Genomic DNA, 20,283 nt, shown 5'->3' on the forward strand with positions numbered 1-20,283 from the left:
AGTGACTCTGACTTCACGTGTCAGAAGGTCGCAAAGTTAATTGCATGATTTCAAGACATTGCAACCGTCATAAACACGAGTCGGTTGCCAAGCATCTGAATTTCGATCATAGCAATAGCAATAGCAGTTAGACTTCATAGGGCTTTCAGCCCTCTCTAAGTGGTTTACAGAGTCAGCATATTGCCCCCAACAGTCTGGGTGCTCATTTTACCCACCTCGGAAGGATGGAAGGCTGAGTCAACCTTGAGCCGGTGAGATTAGAACCGCCGAAGTGCAGATAACAGTCAGCTGAAGTAGCCTGCAGTACTGCACTCTACCCACTGCGCCACCTTGGCTCTTGATCATGTGACCATGGGGAGGCCGCAATGGTCGTAAGTGTGAAAAATGATCCTAAATCCCTTTTTCCCCATGCCTTCACAAAAGCTAGCTGCCAAGCATCTGAATTTCGATCATGTGACCATGAGGATGCTGCAATGGTGGCCAATTTTTCCCAGTGCCGTTGTAACTTTGAACGGGCGCTAAATGAACTGTTGTAAGTCGAGGACTACCTGTACTTCGAAAGTCATAAACAAACAGTCTTTTTTCTCTCAGATTCTCTCGAGACTCTCTTGCAGAATGTTAGGTGCCAAGCGCTCAATCCAAAGCTGGTATAAGAACTGGCATTTTTCCTCCCAAGGTTTCCTTACAGAGGTTGCACAGAATTCTAAACGGCCAGCGGTACCACAGCTTGCAAAAGACACACAACCCGACACAGCCCGGCTATACAACATTACATTTTTAACTACCGTGAAAAGGACACAAGGGAAAGAGTGATGCCGAGCCTTGGTTCTTAATCACAGTCTTCTGGCACAACAGTTAATGATCTCTCCAGATAATTTTTTTTTTTTAAGAAAAGGTTTAGTGGTGCAGAAGGAAGCTGGCTTTAGCTCGGCGCTCTTTTTACCCAGGCTCTGAAATGCGATACAATTGAGCTAATCCTGCTGCCGTGGGCTTGGGCTCTTCGGAACCGTACAATACGCGCGGCACGCTTACCGTTGCTGTAGGCGTAGGGCGATTCCGACGCCCCGTCTTGGAGACTCTCGAGGATTTCTCCTTTGCCCACGTCGCTGTCCCCGACCAACAGGAACTTCAGCAGGTAATCGTAGCTTTTGACGGGGCTGCCCTGAGTTCCCATTCTCTCTCTCATTAGTGAAGCCCCACGATTTGCAGGCTAAGAACCCGGCCAGACTGAAAGATGCCGGAAAGGCCAAACTCCCAGGGGAAAATCTGGAGAGAATCCGTGCAATGCCGCTTTCCCTCAAAGTGGACCCGAAAAGGATTGTTCTTCTCACGTGAGTCTCGTCATTCCTTTGTGAATGAAGGGCTGCTGTCAAAAGATGTCAGGATTCTGGAGGGTGGGGGAAAAAAAAGAGAGAGAAGGGAAAGAAGATGACCTACTTACTTTGTTCAAGAGTTGCAAAATACAAGCTGGCTTTTTTTTTTTTTAAAGTCTCTAAGCTACCAAGAAGGATATGAACAATAGCCAGATTGGTGACTCTTCCAGATCTACATATCAAATAAGGAAGGAGATCCATTCATTGCCACTTCAGTGACAAGCTAATCTAGCAAGGAAAAAGTATCTTCTGATTAAAAAAAAACCTATGTCATATACATTAAGGGAAAGGTTCTCCTCGCACATATGTGCTAGTCGTTCCCGACTCTAGGGGGCGGTGCTCATCTCCCTTTTAAAGCCGAAGAGTCCGAAGACGTCTCCGTGGTCATGTGGCTGGAGGCGCACAGAATGCTGTTATCTTCCCACCAACAGTGTTTCCTATTTTTCTACTTGCATTTCTTACGTGCTTTCGAACTGTTAGGTTGGCAGAAGCTGGGACAAGTAACGGGAGCTCCCTTTGTTACACGGCGCTAGGGATTCGAACTGCCAAACTGCCATATGCATACAGCTACCCTATTGTGAAGAGACTGTTCATAGATCGGAACATCAATCTAGGGGACCAGTGTCCTAGATTGGATACTGTAAGAGAAGGGTAACCACAATTTATGTACACAAAACACACAAAAGAGGTTTTAGATTTCTTGTCCCTGCCCTTCCTTTCTCCTATCCACACCCCCCGCCCAACATCTTTTGACAGCCCTGTAAGAGAAATCTGTGTGTGTTTTTGTGTTTCATTTGACTTTCCAGATCAATAAAGTATAATTACAATTAATACGGTGTCCTGCAATATTGATATGTTTACAGTGCCGGCCATTCGCCTTACTCTGCCTACTTTTTTCTGTAAGAGATAATTATTATTTCCTGCCTTTCCTAATCTTTTCCAAGGCTAACTGCAGTTGGATCAGGATTTTCCAAAACAAATGGATAATCAAGAAGGAACCATATAATAAACCATTCTCCCTCTCATTCTCTCTCATTCTCTCTCATTCTCTCTCATTCTCTCTCTCTCTCTCTCTCTCTCTCTCTCGTATTTGGAAAAGAGAGCAAAATTGTAATAAAAAATGGAGCAAATTGTTTTTCGTTCAGGGTATGCTTCCCCCAGAATTGTCGGCTAATAAATCATGTCAACCATTGCAATTACAGAAAGAGGGGGTGGCTGAAGATTAATTAACAAGGAACAGAAGGTTGTGAAACCCCCGTGCGGGGAGAAGTCCAGAAAAGGACAAGAATAAAGATGAGGTATGAACACCAAGGTGTAGTGACACAGTGACTGGAAAGAGCATAAGGAGAAGAGTGTGACATCGAAAGGAAGTCAGGATATTAAACACTAGACAAGAATGGATAAATGTGGCAATGAAGAAAGAGAGCCTAAGGGAGTCATACAAGAGATAGTATCTTCAAGTTAGTTAACTATTTATTCATGTTATCCACCTACGGAGAAGAAATGTGTGGCTTCTTCCTCCAATTCCATTTTTTTTTTCCACAAGAAAGGTCAAGATTAAAGAACAGAAATTAAACCTCATGTTAACAGTGACAGCTGACAAGAGTCAGTTGTGTACAGTATAAGCAGCTCTAAGAAAGACAATGCATGATAATTTAGGGTCTGCAGAAAGGAAATTCTTCCAGGGGGAAAAATAAATCACATTCCTTTGCATTTAAAGAAGTCTAGATGCAAACAAACATACGGAAAAAGGAAAAAAAAAAATCAAAACTAGAAGATAGGTTAGCTACAGCCCTTCTATCACTTGACATTCTCTGATCATCTGGTGGCATCTTTTTTTCCAAGACAATCCTGAAGTCTTAGATGCCCTGTTGGACTTGGGGGCTGAAGGACAAGAAAAGCATCGCCGTTTGACAAATACACAGATTGCAGGTATCACAGATTGTTCAATTTTATTTCTATCGAGAGGGCAAATGCTGAACAAAGCTGCAGGAAGCCGTTTCCTAGCCAGACCAACTCCGATTCAGATATGAGACAATGCTAGATCAAAGCCTCCTCCAAATACCCAGATTGGTTTGGACTGTTCGAATGGACTCTGTTAAGATATTCAGAGATTCTCAATCATCCAGGCCACGGTTGTCCCAAAGGTGCTTTTTCCCCAAAAGGCAACTGGACTTTTTTTCCCTTGAACTGAAGAAGCTTCTTGGTTGAGAAGCGAAAGGTTTTCGAGGAAAAAAAAAACCTCAAGAAAGTCCAGTTGCCTTTTGGAAGAAACACCTTTGGGACTCTGTTGAGATGCACACAAACATCAGGCTGAGATGTGCACCTTCAAATAATGCACACCCACACCCACACCAGCTCCCCATCCCGTAGTCAATTCTTTTCTTCTTTCAGACTCCCCTAAACGCTTGGTCCCTGTCATCTGCCTATCATTCCAGCCCCCCTCCCCCAATTCTTTCCTTAGACAACTGTTAATTACACCATAAAAGCAGCCAATCTAATGGGTGGCTTGGATCTGGGTGGATAGAGGGAACCAGGAGGAGGGCAGTATGGTGGGTAAGGCATGAGAGACCCAGACAGAGGTCCCTTTCAGACATGGACCCTGGAATGGGTGAATTTTGGCTGTCTCTCCTTCAGATGAGCCTACCTTACAGGGATGTTGCAGTGGGATAATATGGGGAGACCTCCCCTCCCCATATACTGACTTCAGCTTCCAGAGGGATAGAGATGATGTTGATGATGATGATGATGATAATAATAATAATAATAGTAATAATAATAAGCTGAAAATTGGAAAAACAAAGCTATGCATAGCCAATACTTGAAAAGTATTGAAGGCAAAGCTGACCAAAGCTAACTTGGAACTGGTTAAGATCAGGAGCACTGAAAAAAGAAACAGAAGGCTTTATTTTGGCAGCTCAAGAACAACCCTTAGCCACAAAGTACATGAAGGCAAAAATTCAACATGTTACCACCAACAGCAAATGTCGCCTCTGTAATGAGAAAGACGAGACAGTCGACCACTTGATCAGCAGGTGCAGCAAAATTTCACAAACTGACTACCTACAACGCCATGACCGTGTTGCTAAGATCATTCACTGGAAATTGTGCCAGAAGTTTGGATTTGAGTACAGCAAAAACCACTGGGAACATCAGGTTGAGAAGGTTTTAGAGAATGAGAAAGTCAAGATCTTGTAGCACTTCAGAATCCAGACTGACAGGCACTTGGCCCACAACACACCTGACATAACAATAGTTGAAAAGAAAAAAGTATGGTTCATTGACATTGCAATACCTGGAAATGCACAAATTGAAGATAAACAGCAAGAAAAAAATCACAAAGTACTGGGACTTGCAAATTGAGGTTGAGCGACTGTGGAAAAAGAAATTGTGTGTTGTCCCGTAATTGGAGCCCTTGGAGCAATACCTAAAGGGCTACCTCGCTATTTGGAAATTCTAAATTTTCCGGACTTGAACATTCTGAGTCTACAAAAAACCACCCTACTTGGAACAGCTTATATCCTCCGACGTTACCTTAACAATTCCTAGGTCCTTGGTTAGGACTCGAGCTGTTAGGCTGCCAACCAGCCCCAAAGGCTGTGAATCTCACCAAAGATTAACATAATAATAATGATGATGTTGTTGTGATATATAAGGAGGGGGAGGAGATGGGGAGGGCAGAACAAGCCTAAACACGGCTTTGAGACGGGTCCCACTGTCCAGCCCCTTCCAGGGAGGCAAGAGAGGCTAAATCACGCCCTGCGTAAAGCTCCGCACGTGTGAACTCACCCTGACACGTGTCAAGGGGGACAGGCGGGTTTGAAAGGAGGGCGGGGGGCGTAGGGACCCCCCCCAAAAAAGGACTGACTTCGGGGCAAGCCGCCACGGTCACTCACTTCTGCTCCCAGGCAGCCGACACTCACCTCTCTCTCTCTCTCTCTCAGGCCGCTGAGGCCGCCCGTTCCGGGCTCGGCCGCCCCGTCAGCGCCGCGGCTCTTCGGGAAACTGCGCTGGGCTGCCAGCCACCCAGGCCTCCCGCTCGCCCAGCGACAGCGCCGCCCACCCGCCACTGGCTCCCGGCCGCGTCAATCCCCTTTGCCGCCTCTCCTATTGGCCGTCGTCCTCCCGCTCCACCCGCCTCATCCAGGAGACGCCGCCTATCAGGAGGGAGGGGCGGAGAAAAAGCTCTCGGGACGTTTCCTTCTCTTCTTTTCTAGACCTTGACATAAAGAAAGGGAGGGACCACAGGTCCCGGCATGCCTCGCGCCGGCTGCCTTCGTCCGCGGCCACGGTCGAGTGACCGCCGGGGAGGCTGGGAGTGGTAGTAAAGGCGCGTGGGCGTGGCACGGGAAGAGATGCTGCTGGTTTGTTCGGCATTTAAAGCTCGTTTAATTGGAGAGAAAAAAGGGTTTTAGGATGCGTTATAGTCAGAGATCGGTAAGAGGCGGAAAGAGGCTTGGACACTATAGAATTTCACCCCTTTAGGGAAAATTATACCTTAGGATAAATTATAAACAAGAATGAGGATTAGATGAAAATACAAACACACACCCCCCCCCCAATGAATCATTCAACAAGAGCAACAATAAATTATATTTAAAAAGGCACAGCATGAAAACCTTCTGCTTGGAATTACAAGTCTTGACTGAGGCATTCAGGGATCGCTTTGCCGCATAAATTATTATCTTTGTAAATTTAATTGTTTATATTATTTAGTTACATTTACACATTTAGTTGAAGGAATGTGGTGGCTCAGTGGCTAAGACACTGAGCTTGTCGATCAGAAAGGTCGGCAGTTCGAATCCCTAGCGCCTTGTAATGGAGTGAGCTCACCTTACTTGTCCCAGCTTCTGCCAACCTAGCAGTTCGAAAGCACCTAAAAAAAGGCAAGTAGAAAAATAGGAACCACCTTTGGTGGGAAGGGAACAGCATTGTGTGTGTCTTCAGTGGTGGGTTCTAACTTGTTTTTTGCTTCTGCGCATGCATCGAACAAGTTTTATGGCATGTACGATCAATTGCGCGTGCACCGAACTGGGAGTAATGCCGGCAGCAACTCACCCCTGCCATACATAGATAGAATTGTATACTGTAGTTTAAAATTATATTAAGAGCATTAAGGGAATCAGGGAGATAATTCTCTTCTAGTTGTGCCAGCCTAGATAATTCATTTATGTGAGCCTATCCTGCCACCCACTCACTCACAGAGTACATGATGTTACAATGAGGCTTGACTCTGCATCACTTGTGACTAGATTAAATACATCTTTTTGAAAAGAGGGGGAAAAAGGAAAACCTCTATTGCCATCACCATCTGTGACCTGCTGTGTTACAAAAAACCCTTTGGAAAATATATTCGATATAATGCACATATTAGATATTAGATGCAATATGTAAATATTAGATTAAATATGTTCTCAGAGCATTGGGTTAGCTTTGCATATTGGGTTAGCTCATATTGAACTGAGCCTTCTCGTTAAACTATATTCTAATGTGAAAATACCTACAGACCCGAAATTCCAGATAGCCTATGCTTAAGATCAGGAATAATCTAAACTGTTCAAAGTTAGTGTAACAGGAAGAAGCTGAGTTCAATGTAGAGATGTTATTAACTTCTTTTTTTTATTTCTTTTGTCTCAATATATTTTAGACTGTGTTTGTTAAAAATCTATACCATGTACGGGCTCTGGGAAGTCAGGGGGGGGAGGGAGGTGGGGTGTTAGGGGGGGAGGGTGGGGTAGGGGGGATATATACTATGTGTTAGATTTCAATGTAATGCGATTTCACATGTATACTGTTTCTCTTTAATTTCTCTGTAAAAATAGGACAAGCTGAATATATTGACATATAGTAGAAATACACCAAGGGGAGGAGGAGTGGGATAGAAGAAAGAGGGGTAGAGAGGGCGGGAGAGAGGATGGGAGGGAGGGTGAGAAGGAAGGGAGGGAGTAGACTGGGAGAGAGGAGTGGTAGAGGGGGAGGGGAAGTAGGATAGAGGGGAATGATGGAGGGAAGATGGAAAGTTGGAGGGGGGCGGAAGAAAGAGGTGTATGGAGGGTCGAAGAGGTATATTGGGTTTCTATTTTGGGGGAGTATTGTTGACAAGAGGAATTGCTGTGATTATTGTTTAATGTTGTATGGCCCCGGTTATGCACATTATATATGTGACTGTATGAAAATGAAAAATAAAACATTTTACTAGGAAAAAAAAATACCTACAGACCCCTCACATCCTGACATAAATTGTTTCAAGTTCTACCTTCAAAACAACGCTATAGGACACTGCACACCAGAATAACTATACACAAAGACAGTTTTCCCCTGAATGCCATCACTCTGCTAAACAACTAATTCCCACAACTTTGTCAAACTATTTACTAAGACTGTATTACAATTATTCCTCTCTTCCTTCCTAGTATCTATCTTTTCCCACTTACGACTATAACCATATTACTTGTATCTTTACAATTTATATTTTTATTTGTTCTTAGTATGATTTGATTGCTTATTAGTAAACTATAACTATCAATAAGTGTTGTATCTTATGATTCTTTATGAAAGTATTTTATTTTTCTTTATGTACACTGAAAGCTTATACACCAAAGACAAATTCCTTGTGTGTTCCACCACACTTGGCCAATAAAGAGTTCTGTTCTGTTCTGTTCTGTTCTGTTCTGTTCTATTCTATTCTATTCTATTCTATTCTATTCTATTCTATTCTATTCTATTAATTTCTTTGGACATGGGAGGCTGTACAAACATAGCAGTTGTATTTTGCTTATGGACTTGTGCTAAATCTGCATGAATATACCTACAAGTGTGGTAGGTTTTGCCATCATTCTTCGTCCATTAAAATCTAAATGGGAGCAGAGGAAAAACCCCAAATACTTAAAGTCAGGAGGAGTCGAGTAGCAAATTAGAAGTCTTTCCTGACAACAAATTGTAGGGAAAGGCCTTGGAGCTAAAGCCATCAGATCTACTGAGTCAAAAATAGGCTACTACAAGAGAGTTTAGAAATATGGTACTGCAAGCATCTTACAACACTAAGCTTCAAATTGGCGGTCAAGACCTGGTTGTTTTGAAAGAGATACCACCTCCAATGTTAAGAGCCAGGAGAGACTATGCTTTTTTGGTCGAAGAACTCAGAAATCGTCAGATACAGTATAGATGGGATGCACCATTTGGCATCATATTTACATTTGATAAGCAAAGGTACCGCCTCAACTCTGTATGGAAAGCCCGAGATTTTTATTATAATATATTGAAGGCCGGACACCCTGCACCATCTGGACCCAGAGAAAGACCACAAGAAAGACAGGATAGACAGCAAACTACACAACCATCAGACAAGATGGAGCATCTTTCTTCTCTAGAAGTGCAAGGTGCTATGGAACCAAGACCTAGCCGCATGACTACTAGACGTATGGAGAAACAAGCTAAAAAGCAACAGCATCAACAATCATCGGCCATCGATCAAGGATCTACAACAACAAATCTGGAAGCAATGGGAGGAGCTAGACCTAAGGTTAAACAGGCCGTGCAGGAAGCTCTAAAAATGCTTCAACCAACCAAAAATGACAACTAAGATCTTAACATGGAATGTCAATGGACTGAATTCTCCACAGAAGAGGAAGAAAATATTTCATTATCTCAAACAGTTTAAGAACGATGTAATTTGTTTGCAAGAAACTCATATCAAGTCAACTGATCAAAAATATTTGATCAACTCAAAACTTGGTCAACATTTTGCAGCTTCTGCTATGGAAAAGAAGAATGGTATAGTTGTATACTTAAGAAAAGATATGAAAGCTGAATTAATAGAAGCAGATCCCTTCGGAAGATATATTGCTTTAGACTTAATCTTAGAAGGGAAAAAGACATTACTTTTGGGAATTTATGCTCCCAATCAACAGCAAGATAGATTCTATAGAAATCTTCATGCTAAATTAGTACAGTGGGACTATAGTTCCTGTATACTATTGGGTGACTGGAATGGAGTGATAGACACTAAGAGAGATAAGAAGATTTCCCGCCTAAATACCAAGATGCGAGCAAAGTTACCCAAATCTTTCTTTGACATTATGGATGATTTTGAATTGAGAGATATTTGGCGAGAAAGAAATGCAGAGGAATACGACTTCACTTTCTTCTCGGACAGGCATCAATCCCTTTCAAGGATTGATTTTATCCTAACCACTAACGATTTGCTTTCTAGGGTCAAGAAAACAAAGATTGCAGTTAGGGTTCTTTCTGACCATAATCCAGTTTGGATGGAGTTGGGAAGGGTAGTGCAGGCAAGAAGGTCTTGGAGATTGAATGAAAACTTATTTAGATATGAAAAGTATATTAATGATTGTAAAAAATTACTATCTGAATATTTTGTTTTGAATATGAATAAGGGTACATCTATGGAATTTGTATGGGACGCAAGCAAAGCGTATATGAGAGGAGTTTTGATGAATATAAATAAAACACATAGAAATAAGCAAGGGTTAAAACGAACAGAACTGGAAGAGGAAATTAAGAGAAAAGAGCTGGAGTTAACAAGGAACCCAGACGATACAAAGGTTAAGGAAGCTATTAACATATTAAAATCTCAATTTGACATGTTGATCTCTGACCAGGTGGCTACTAATCTATTATATGCAAAACACAATACTTTTTGTAATGCAAACAAACCTGGCAGATGGTTAGCTTATCAGATTAGGAAAAAAAGGAAAACTCGAAATATATCTAAACTGTTTTACAGAGGGAAGGAGGTGTTTCAACAGGAAGAGATTCAAAAGGCTTTCTGGGAATTTTTTACAGAACTGTATAAAGGGGATAAAATTAATGGTTTAGACATAGACAAATATTTAGACAAAGAGAAAATACCTTCAGTTAGAGAAGAACACAGGCAAAAATTGAATCAACCAATAACCTCGGGGGAAATCCTGCAGGTAATTAAGCAATTAAAGTTAGGGAAAGCACCAGGTACAGATGGCTTGACAGCGGTTTACTATAAAAACTTACAGTTAGAAATGGTAGAACCTCTTAGAGAATTATTTAATATGATTCAAACGGAAGGTAAAGTCCCTCCATCTTGGAAGACAGCGTTTATATCTTTGATACCCAAAGAAGAACAAGATACTACTCAACCCAAAAATTATAGACCTATTTCATTACTGAATGTAGATTATAAAATTTTTACTAAAATATTAGCAAATAGGTTAATGTTGGTCACTCAACAATTGATACATACGGACCAAACAGGTTTTATACAAGGGAGACAGATGAAAAGTAATGTTAGATTAATTATTAATGCATTAGAATATTTGGGAAAGAACAACCAGATCCCTGCTGCGTTTATATTTTTGGATGCTGAGAAGGCCTTTGATCGAGTTAACTGGCAATTTCTGTTGAAGATACTGCAAAAAATGCAGATAGGAGATAATTTTCTACAGTCAATTAAAGCAATATACCAACAGCAAACAGCACAAATTATAGTCAATGGAAGTCTAACAGACTCTTTTCAAATTGGAAAAGGTACAAGACAGGGCTGTCCTTTGTCCCCATTATTGTTTATTATAACTTTGGAAGTATTGTTGAATAAAATACGGGGCTTGGATGGTTTAAAAGGGATCAAGATTAGGCAGCAAGAATATAGAGTCCGCGCTTTTGCGGATGATTTGGTCATAATATTGGAACAACCGCAGGAATCTAGTATGGTTTTAATGAATATGATTAATCAATATGGTCAAGTGTCGGGCTTTAAAATAAACTTAGGAAAAACCAAAATATTAGCTATAAATATGAATATTAAACAAAAGGAAGAATTAGGAGTGATGCTAGGATGTGAGGTAGTTAAAAAAGTTAAATATCTTGGAGTTAACATTTTAACTTCAAATGGGAAATTATATAAGCATAATTATGAACCACTTTGGCATAGCATACAGACAGAGATGAAAAAATGGGAGAAACTGCACTTATCTTTGCTGGGTAGGATAGCGGCAGTGAAAATGAACATTTTACCAAAATTTTTATTTCTCTTCCAAATGTTACCTATACTTAAAAAAGATGCGAACCTTTTAGAATGGCAGAAGGGTATCAACAAATTTGTGTGGGCAGGAAAGAAGCCGAGGGTAAAGATGAAAATAATGCAAGATGTACGTGAGAGAGGAGGATTGAAACTACCTAATTTAAAAATATATTATGATGCAGTGGTATTATCTGTAATTAGTGACTGGATTCACTTAACCAATGATAGAATATTGAACATTGAGGGACACGATCTGGTATTTGGTTGGCATGCTTACCTGTTATTCAACAAAAAATTGGATAAGAACTTTAAAAGTCATATTTTAAGAAATGCTTTATTGCGGGTCTGGAAGAAATATCAATATAAATTAAATGACAAGATACCCATGTGGGCAATTCCTAGACACGCAATTGAAAATATGAATACAGCACAAAAACAGGACAGAATTACCTACAGACAGCTTCTTACCTCGGAAAGGGGGGTATTACAATTAAAATCTTTAGAGGTATTAAAAGAGGAGAAGGTAGTTCAAACATGGTTCCAGTATGGGCAATTACAGGCTAGGTGGAAAATAGATCAAAAAATTGGTTTTATTCAAGTTGAGGATAACTTGTTTAAACAAATAAGAGATCAAAGCTTAATGCATATAAAGAGGATATATAATGTATTAATACAGATGGATTCGGAAACAGAATTAGTTAAAGATTGTATGATAAAATGGGCTCAAAATATTGAGGAACCAATAATGTTGGATACATGGGAAAGAATCTGGGTAAGAAATGTGAAATTTACACAAGCTCAAAATCTGAGAGAAAATTTTTACAAGATGTTCTATAGATGGCATTTAGATCCTAAAAAGTTGGCTTCTATGTATCCGAATGTACAGCCTAAATGTTGGAGATGTGGTTCTCTCGATGCTACATATTATCATATATGGTGGACCTGCCAAAAGGTTAAAGCATTTTGGATAAAAATATGGTGGGTCATGCAAAATGTTTTTAAAAGAAGGATAAAGTTTAGTCCTCAGCTATTTTTACTAGGTATATGTACTGACTTTACAGTGGTAGAGACCAACTTGACTCTTCACCTGATAACTGCAGCAAGACTGTTGGTGGCGCAATATTGGAAGAAGGAAGACTTGCCTACAATTCAAGAATGGACATTGAAAGTAACAAATTTAGCTGAAATGGCTAAAATATCGGCATATCTCAAAGATCATTCAAATGAGAGATATAAACGAGACTGGAAAAAATGGATTGACTATATACAAAATAAATACGGGACTAAGAAATTCCAGTTAGCCTATGCTTAAGATCAGGAATGATTTAAATTGTTTAAAGTTAGTTCAGTAAGAAGAAGCTAAGGTCAATCTAGAATGTCATTAATTTTTTTATTTCTTTTTTCTCAATAGATTTTAGACTGTGTTAGTTAAAATTCTATACCGTGTACGGGTTCTGGGAAGTCGGGGGGGGGGGAAGGAGGAGGGGGGGTGGAGGGAGGGAGGGGTACACACACAAAAAAAAAATTGTACTTCAATGTTTTAATGATTGACAAATGATGACATATTTGTGTTTTTTTTAAAGAAAAAATAAAAATAAAAAAGTTCTGTTAAAAAAAAAAAAAAAAAATAGGCTAGAATGTGGCCGTTCTATGCATCTAAGGAAGTTACAAATAAAAAATGAAATAAAAATTGAAACTCTTTTAATAAAATCTGTGAATCAGGAAAGACTTCTAATTTGTTGCCATTAGAGACTAACGTTGTTAGTCGCGAAGATGTGTCCAACCCATCGCAACCCCATCGTTCCTCCATGCCTTCCTGTCCTCTACCATCCTCTGGAGTCCATTTAAGCTAATGCTGACTACTTTGGTGACTCTATCCAACCACCTCCTTCTCTGCCGTCCCCTTCTTCTTTAGCCCTCAATCTTTCCCAGCATGAGGCTCTTCTCCAGGGAGTTCTTCCTTCTCATTAGGTGGCCAAAGTCTTTGAGTTTCCTCTTCAGGATCTGGACTTCCAAAGAGCAGTCAGGGTTGATGTCCTCTAGGACTGGCCGGTTGGATGGCCTTGCAGTTCAAGGGACTCGCAGGAGTCTTCTCCAGCACCAGAGTTCAAAGGCCTTCATTCTTTGGCGCTCAGCCTTTCTTATGGTCCAACTTTCACAGCCATCCATTGCAACTGGGAAAAATCATAGCCTTGACTATAGAGACTAACATAGAGAGCCAGTTTGGTGTAGGGGTTAAGACGTCAACCTATAAACCATGATTCCCACAGTAGGGACAAAGCCAGCTGAATAGCCTTGGGCCAGTCCCTTCCTCTCAGCCCTAGGAAAGAGGCAATGGCACACCCCTTCTGAAAAACATTGCCAAAAAAACCAGGAGGGCTTGTGCAGGCAGTCCTTGAGAATCAGACATGATTGAATGGAAGAAGAAAAAAACCACACTTAACATGATCTCCTACTTCTTGGCCCCAAACACTGAAATAATTGTTGAGAACACAGGATAACGGATTAACTTCTTGCCTTGAATGTTCTTCTTGCAAACTTGATGGGCCAAAGACCCATCCTTCTTCCCAATCAGTTTTAAAAAAAAGTAAGTTCAGAATCAAATGTCTATGGAGATTCTCAATCATCCAGGTCATGGATGTCCCAAAAGAAAACAGAACTTTTTTTTGGGGGGGGGGGTGTTGTCTCCTTGAAAACGTTTCACTTCTCACCCGACCTGCTTCTTCAGTTCTGTTCAGTTCACTTCAGAACTGAAGAAGCTTCTTGGTTGAGGAGCAAAACATTTCCAAGGAGAAAAAAAAAAACCAAGAAAGTCCAGTTGCCTTTTATTTATTTATTATTAATTTGTCAAGCATGGGCAGGATAGCAGGCATTAAGTATGGAACAGGGACATGAGCAAAGGAAATGAGTACAAATAAATGGGGACAGGAGGACAGGGACGGAAGGCACGCTGGTGCGCTTATGCACGCCCCCTTTACGGACCTCTTAGGAATGGGGTGAGGTCCACGGTAGACAGTTTGAGGTTGAAGCTGTGTGGGGTTTGAGGATGTGACAACGGAGTCAGGTAGAGCATTCCAGGCGTTGACCCCTCTGTTGCTGAAGTTGTGTTTTCTGCAATCGAGTTTGGAGCGGTTCACCTTGCGTTTGTATCGATGGTTTGCCCGTGTATTATTGTGGTTGAAGCTGAAGTAGTCATTGACAGGTAGGATGTTGTAGCAGACAATTTTGTGTACTAACAGCACCGCTGGGTGCCAGCAAGCAGAACAGTGACCCAAATCATCCAGGAGACTCCCCAAAGTTTTACACCAGAGGAAACCAGATGGAATTCAACAGCCGAGCTCGTCTCTGAGATGGGACGCTTTGGCTTTTGCCTGATGGGGCTGCGACGAATGGTTTAACTAAACCTCCATCCTGGAGAAATGCCACCGGAGCAGACAAAACTTCCTGTTCCCAGCCGTTGAAACAGCTCAATTGCTTCTGGGTCTTGGCCTTCATTTCCATCTCAATATTCAGGCAGTTGTCTTGCCATCCAAGAATCACACAGGAAGGCTGTTGTTTCCTTGGCGGTGGGAAGGTCTCTCCATCTGTTGAATGCTGAGAAGGCCGGCATTGTCTCGGCTTGGCAAGACCCAAGCTAGAATTCAAGGTCGTGATCGGCTGTAACCTGAAGCTGCCCAGAAAGCCATGAGGGTTGTCCGGATGTTTGGAGACGAGGACCACACAGCATCCTACAGAGATTGTATCCCTCTGGATATAATGGAATGGGACGGGATGGTATAGAATATTGAAATGAGAATAGGATAGGATAGGATAGGATATTGGAATGAAAAATAGAATAGAGTACAATAGAATAGAATAGGAATGGGAATAGAATAGAAATAGAAATAGAATAGAAATAGAATAGAAATAGAATAGAAATAGAATAGAAATAGAATAGAAATAGAATAAAAATAGAATAGAAATAGAATAGAAATAGAATAGAATATTGGAATGAAGAATAGAATGGAATAGGAATAGAATAGGAATAGGAATGAAATGGGAATAGAATAGAATAGACATAGAATAGAATAGAAATAGAATAGAATAGAATATTGGAATGAAGAATAGAATGGAATAGGAATAGAATAGAGTAGGAATAGGAATAGAATATTGGAATGAAGAATAGAATAGAATTCAATTTGTTATTGGCCAAGTGTGATTGGACACACAAGGAATTTGTCTTAATCCATATGCTCTCAGTGTACAAAGATACATTCGTCACCAATCATGAAGTACAATACTTAATGATAGACAGAGGGTACAAATAAGCAATCAAATCATACTAGGAAACAATCAATATAAATTGTAAGGATACAAACAACAAAGTTACAGTCATACAGTCACAAGTGGGAGGAGATGGATGACAGGAACTATGAGAAGACTAATAGTAATAGTAATGCAAACTTAGTAAATATTTTGACAGTGTTACGGGAATTATTTGTTTAGCAGAGTGATGGCATTCGGGAAAAACCGGTCCTTATGTCTAGTTGTTCTGGTGTGCAGTGCCCTATAGCGTCATTTTGAGGGTAGAAGTTGAAACAATTTATGCAAAGGGTCTGTGGATATTTTCACAGCCCTCCTTTTGACTGGTGCAGTGTCCAGGTCCTCAATGGAAGGCAGGTTGGTACGTAGCCATTGTTTTATCTGCAGTTCTAATTATCCTCTGAATTGAAGTGATGAAACACCAAGCTGTGCTCCCTGTTTTGGTTGTTGTTCAATGGGAAGCGCTTCCTCCATGTCTGTTAAGGCCTACTGCAGCTTCCCCCCCCCCAGCCTGACGATCTTCAGACGGGCAAGATGACAAGCCCCATGACTCCCAGCCTGCCTTGGTTATTGTCTGCACGGCCCAATAGGAACAGTGGTAGACCGGATTGAATAGAGGTTTCCTTTGTTGTTTTGTTTTGAAAGCCAAACGCCAGTGACTTGGCATGGGAAGTTTCCCAAAAAGAGCTGAAGATGTGCCAGGCGGAAATTTGGGACAACAGCTGTAAGTCAACGTTGACAATACGGACTTGGCTGGTGTGAGCAGCCAGTTGGGTGGCACTGCTTCAGACTGACACATTTTATTAAAGGAACAAGGTTTTGTGAGTTACTTTTGATTTGGGGCTGCCATAATTTAACCTACTTCTCCTTCTATGCATCTACTATCTCTCCCGCTCTCCCTCCCTCCCTCTCATCCATCCATCCCTATCTCTCTCTCTCTCATCTATCTGTCGGTCTGTCTGTCTGCCTGCCTGCCTGCCTACCTATCATCTATCTATATCTATCATCTATCTATCTATCTATCTATCTATCTATCTATCTATCTATCTATCTATCTATCTATCATCTATCTATCTATTCATCTATCCATCCATCCATCCATCCCCCCTCTCTCATCTATCTGTCTGTCTGTCTGTCTGCCTGCCTACCTGCCTGCCTGCCTGCCTACCTACCTACCTAACCTACCTACCTACCTACCTACCAACCATCAATATCTATCTATCTATCTATCTATCTATCTATCTATCTATCTATCTATCTATCTATCTATCTATCTATCCATCCATCCATCCATCCATCCATCCATCCATCCATCCATCCATCCATCTATTATCTCATGTATGTATAATTCAAAGATGTCCTAGACATTGGTATTTGAACATAGATATTTTTAACATCTATATTTTATTATGTTCTACTAATCTAGATGAAATGTTAGTATATATTCCTAGTCCATGTATGATATTCTATATGCTAAGTAGATTTATCTACCTACCTACCTACTTATCTACCTACCTACCTGTCTAGTATATCTATCTATCTATCTATCATCTATCTATCTATCTATCTATCTATCTATCTATCTATCTATCTATCTATCTATCTATCTATCTATCTATCTATCTATCTATCTATCATCTATCCACCCTACCCACCCACCCACCCACCCACCCATCATCCATCCATCCACCCATCCTATCTGCTGCTTCTCCCTAGGAGAATTCACAAGATAAAGCATTGCAATAAATTGAAACAGTAGTAAAAAGACATGACTTGCAACTTTACACAATCCAATCATATTGTGGTTATTCGACAACCACCCTACTTTAAAAAAAAACCATGGTTTTGTGTTGGACAAAGCTGCCTGTTGATACCCCTCCCTCCTTACTGGAAATGAATTCAGAAGGAGCCCTTCTTACAAAGTGTCCCAGAACAAATACAGAGAGAGTAACGAAGGAGTAACATGTATTTATATTTACTTGTATCTCGCCGTTATTATTATTTTTTTACAACTAACTCAAGGTAGCAATCGTATCTAGTGCATCTTCCTTCTCCTATTTTCCCTACAACGATAACCCTGTGAGGTGGGTTGAGCTGAGGGAGAGAGACACTGGCCCAAAGTCACCCGGCTGGCTTTCCTGGCTAAGGCAGGACCTGAACTCACAGCCTCCCACCTTAACTGGTGCCTTAACCACTAGGCCAGACTGGATCTCAACGATGCGAGTCAACATTTGTAGGTAATCAAGGAACTGTCAGCTATCAAGGAAGGCTCACAAGCAGGGGTGTGTTTCTGCTGGTATTATGACCGGTTGGGCCCGCAAAATTTGCGCCTAAAAAAGGTCTGCGCATGCAACAACATTAAAATGACATTTTTCCAATGAAGATTTTTCTGCATATGTGCAGAACAAAAAAATCAAGATGGCGACATCAAGCATAGAACCAGTTCGGGCGCGTGTTCGGCTGAATTACTACCTACTCATCCGAACCAGTAGGAACTGGTAGGAACCCACCTCTGTTCACAAGCATTCTCAAATTTGATGCAGATGATTAGTTCAGAAATGCAGAATGTTTGCATGTAAAGCCTATCTCCGAAATTGCTCTGGTATGAAGCAAGTGTCAGATTTTTGCATAACATATGTAGGCAATTTTATACAATACAATACAAGAGCAGAGTTGGAAGGGACCTTGGAGGTCTTCTAGTCCAACCCCCTGCCTAGGCAGGAAACCCTACACCATTTCAGACAAATGGCAATCCAACATCTTCTTAAGTGTTCCAGTGTTGGGGCATTCACAACTTCTGGAGGCCAAGTTGTTCCACTGATTAATTATTCTAACTTTCAGGAAATTTCTCCTCAGTTCTAAGTTGCTTCTCTCCTTGATTAGTTTCCACCCATTGCTTCTTCTGCCCTCAGGTGCTTTGGAGAATAGCTTGACTCCCTCTTCTTTGTGGCAACCCTTGAGATATTGGAAGACTGCTATCATGTCTCCCCTAGTCCTTCTTTTCATTAAACTAGACATACCCAGTTCCTGCAACCGTTCTTCATATGTTTTAGCCTCCAGTCCCCTAATCCTCTTTGTTGCTCTTCTCTGCACTCTTTCTAGAGTCTCCACATCTTTTCTACATCGCGGCGACCAAAACTGAATGCAGTATTCCAAGGGTGGCCTTACCAAGGCATTATAAAGTGGCATTATAAAGTATTATTATGAAGCATTTTAAATACTTTCAATACTAAAGTATTTTAAAATATATTCTTCCGGTGGGGGATGCACACAGAAAGGGTTGCGGGGGAAAGCCAAGTTCCATCCACCCCTGCTCCTCCGATGGTCCCAGAAGAATGGCTGGGCTGGGATAGTCGATTTAAAACTGGGTCAAAACCCAGCTGGGCTGTTCCTCCCCCCTCCCCCCCCCCAACACTGCAGCACTCTGTAAAAAAAATCAAATCTGCAGTCTGGTATCTGGAGCCAAAATGCAAGGACACTGTCAGTGAAAGACATCTGCATGGCACAATTTATTTTCACTGCAGCAGGACACAAACTGGGCCCACCCTTCACACCGGTGTCCCTAACGTCGCAGCTTACCAAAGGAGGACCCATTCTTATGACAATGCTCCATCCTACAGCCGGGGATTGGGAACAACAAGGAAAAGCACTGAATCCCCACCCTGATAAAACTGAATGGAATACTTTCTTTGGCCCAGAGGCAATTAGACGCGCAAGGAATTCGTCTTGGGTGCAGAAGCGCTCAGTGTCGGTGCAAAACCACCGGACGTTCGTAATAATGCAGGTCGTCCTTGACTTACGACCAGAAATGAGCCCCAAGTTTCCTTTGCCATTGAGTGAATTGGGCCCATCGCCCCATTTTACAATCTTTCTCGCCACAGTGGTTAAAGCAAATCACATACCCCATTGATTTTTGCTTGTCAGAAGGTCGGAAAAAGGGATGATGTGAGCGTGTCACTCGCTGTCAGAAAATTTCTCTTCTAGGTGGGATCTCTCTTTAACCAGCTCCCACCCCTTCTCATCCTGATCTCAGATGCTTTGGAAAACAAGTCAATCCCCTCTTCTCTGTCACAGCCCCTCAAGAATGGTTGCAGGAACTGGGTATGTCAAGTTTAATGAAAAGAAGGACTAGGGGAGACAGGATAGCAGTGTTCCAATATCTCAGGGATTGCCACAAAGAAGAGGGAGTCAAGCTATTCTCCAAAGCACCTGAGGGCAGAACAAGAAGCAATGGGGGGAAACTAAGCAAGGAGAGAAGCAACTTAGAACTGAGGAGAAATTTCCTGACAGTGAGAACAATTAATCAGTGGAACAGAAGTTGCCTCCAGAAGTTGTGAATGCCCCAACACTGGAAGCCTTTAAGATGTTGGATAGCCATTTGTCTGAAACGGTATAAGGTTTCCTGCCTAGGCAGGGAGTTGGACTAGAAGACCTCCAGGGTCCCTTCCAACTCTGCTATTGTATTATTGTATAAGTACTGGAAGACTGTTAGCATGGCCCCCCTACCCCCTCTCACTTTTTAGGCTAGACCTACCCTCAACACCTCATCATATGGTTTAGCCCCCAGACCCCTTATCATCTCCGTTGCTTTTC

At 41.5% G+C, this 20,283-nt stretch overlaps 1 protein-coding gene across 1 annotated transcript in view; it reads right to left on the minus strand.

Moving 5' to 3' along the window:
- The window catches only part of RAB40C (RAB40C, member RAS oncogene family), a 46,515-nt gene extending 41,111 nt beyond the window's left edge, over positions 1-5,404 (minus strand). Inside the window, 2 exon segments of the mRNA XM_032231184.1 lie at positions 1,033-1,387; positions 5,297-5,404. Coding sequence (XP_032087075.1) covers positions 1,033-1,186 — 154 coding nt within the window. The 5' untranslated portion in view covers positions 1,187-1,387; positions 5,297-5,404.
- Between the last annotated feature and the right edge of the window lie 14,879 nt (positions 5,405-20,283).

Source organism: Thamnophis elegans, chromosome 14 (assembly GCF_009769535.1).
Source record: "Thamnophis elegans isolate rThaEle1 chromosome 14, rThaEle1.pri, whole genome shotgun sequence".
Taxonomy (NCBI): Eukaryota; Metazoa; Chordata; class Lepidosauria; order Squamata; family Colubridae; genus Thamnophis; species Thamnophis elegans.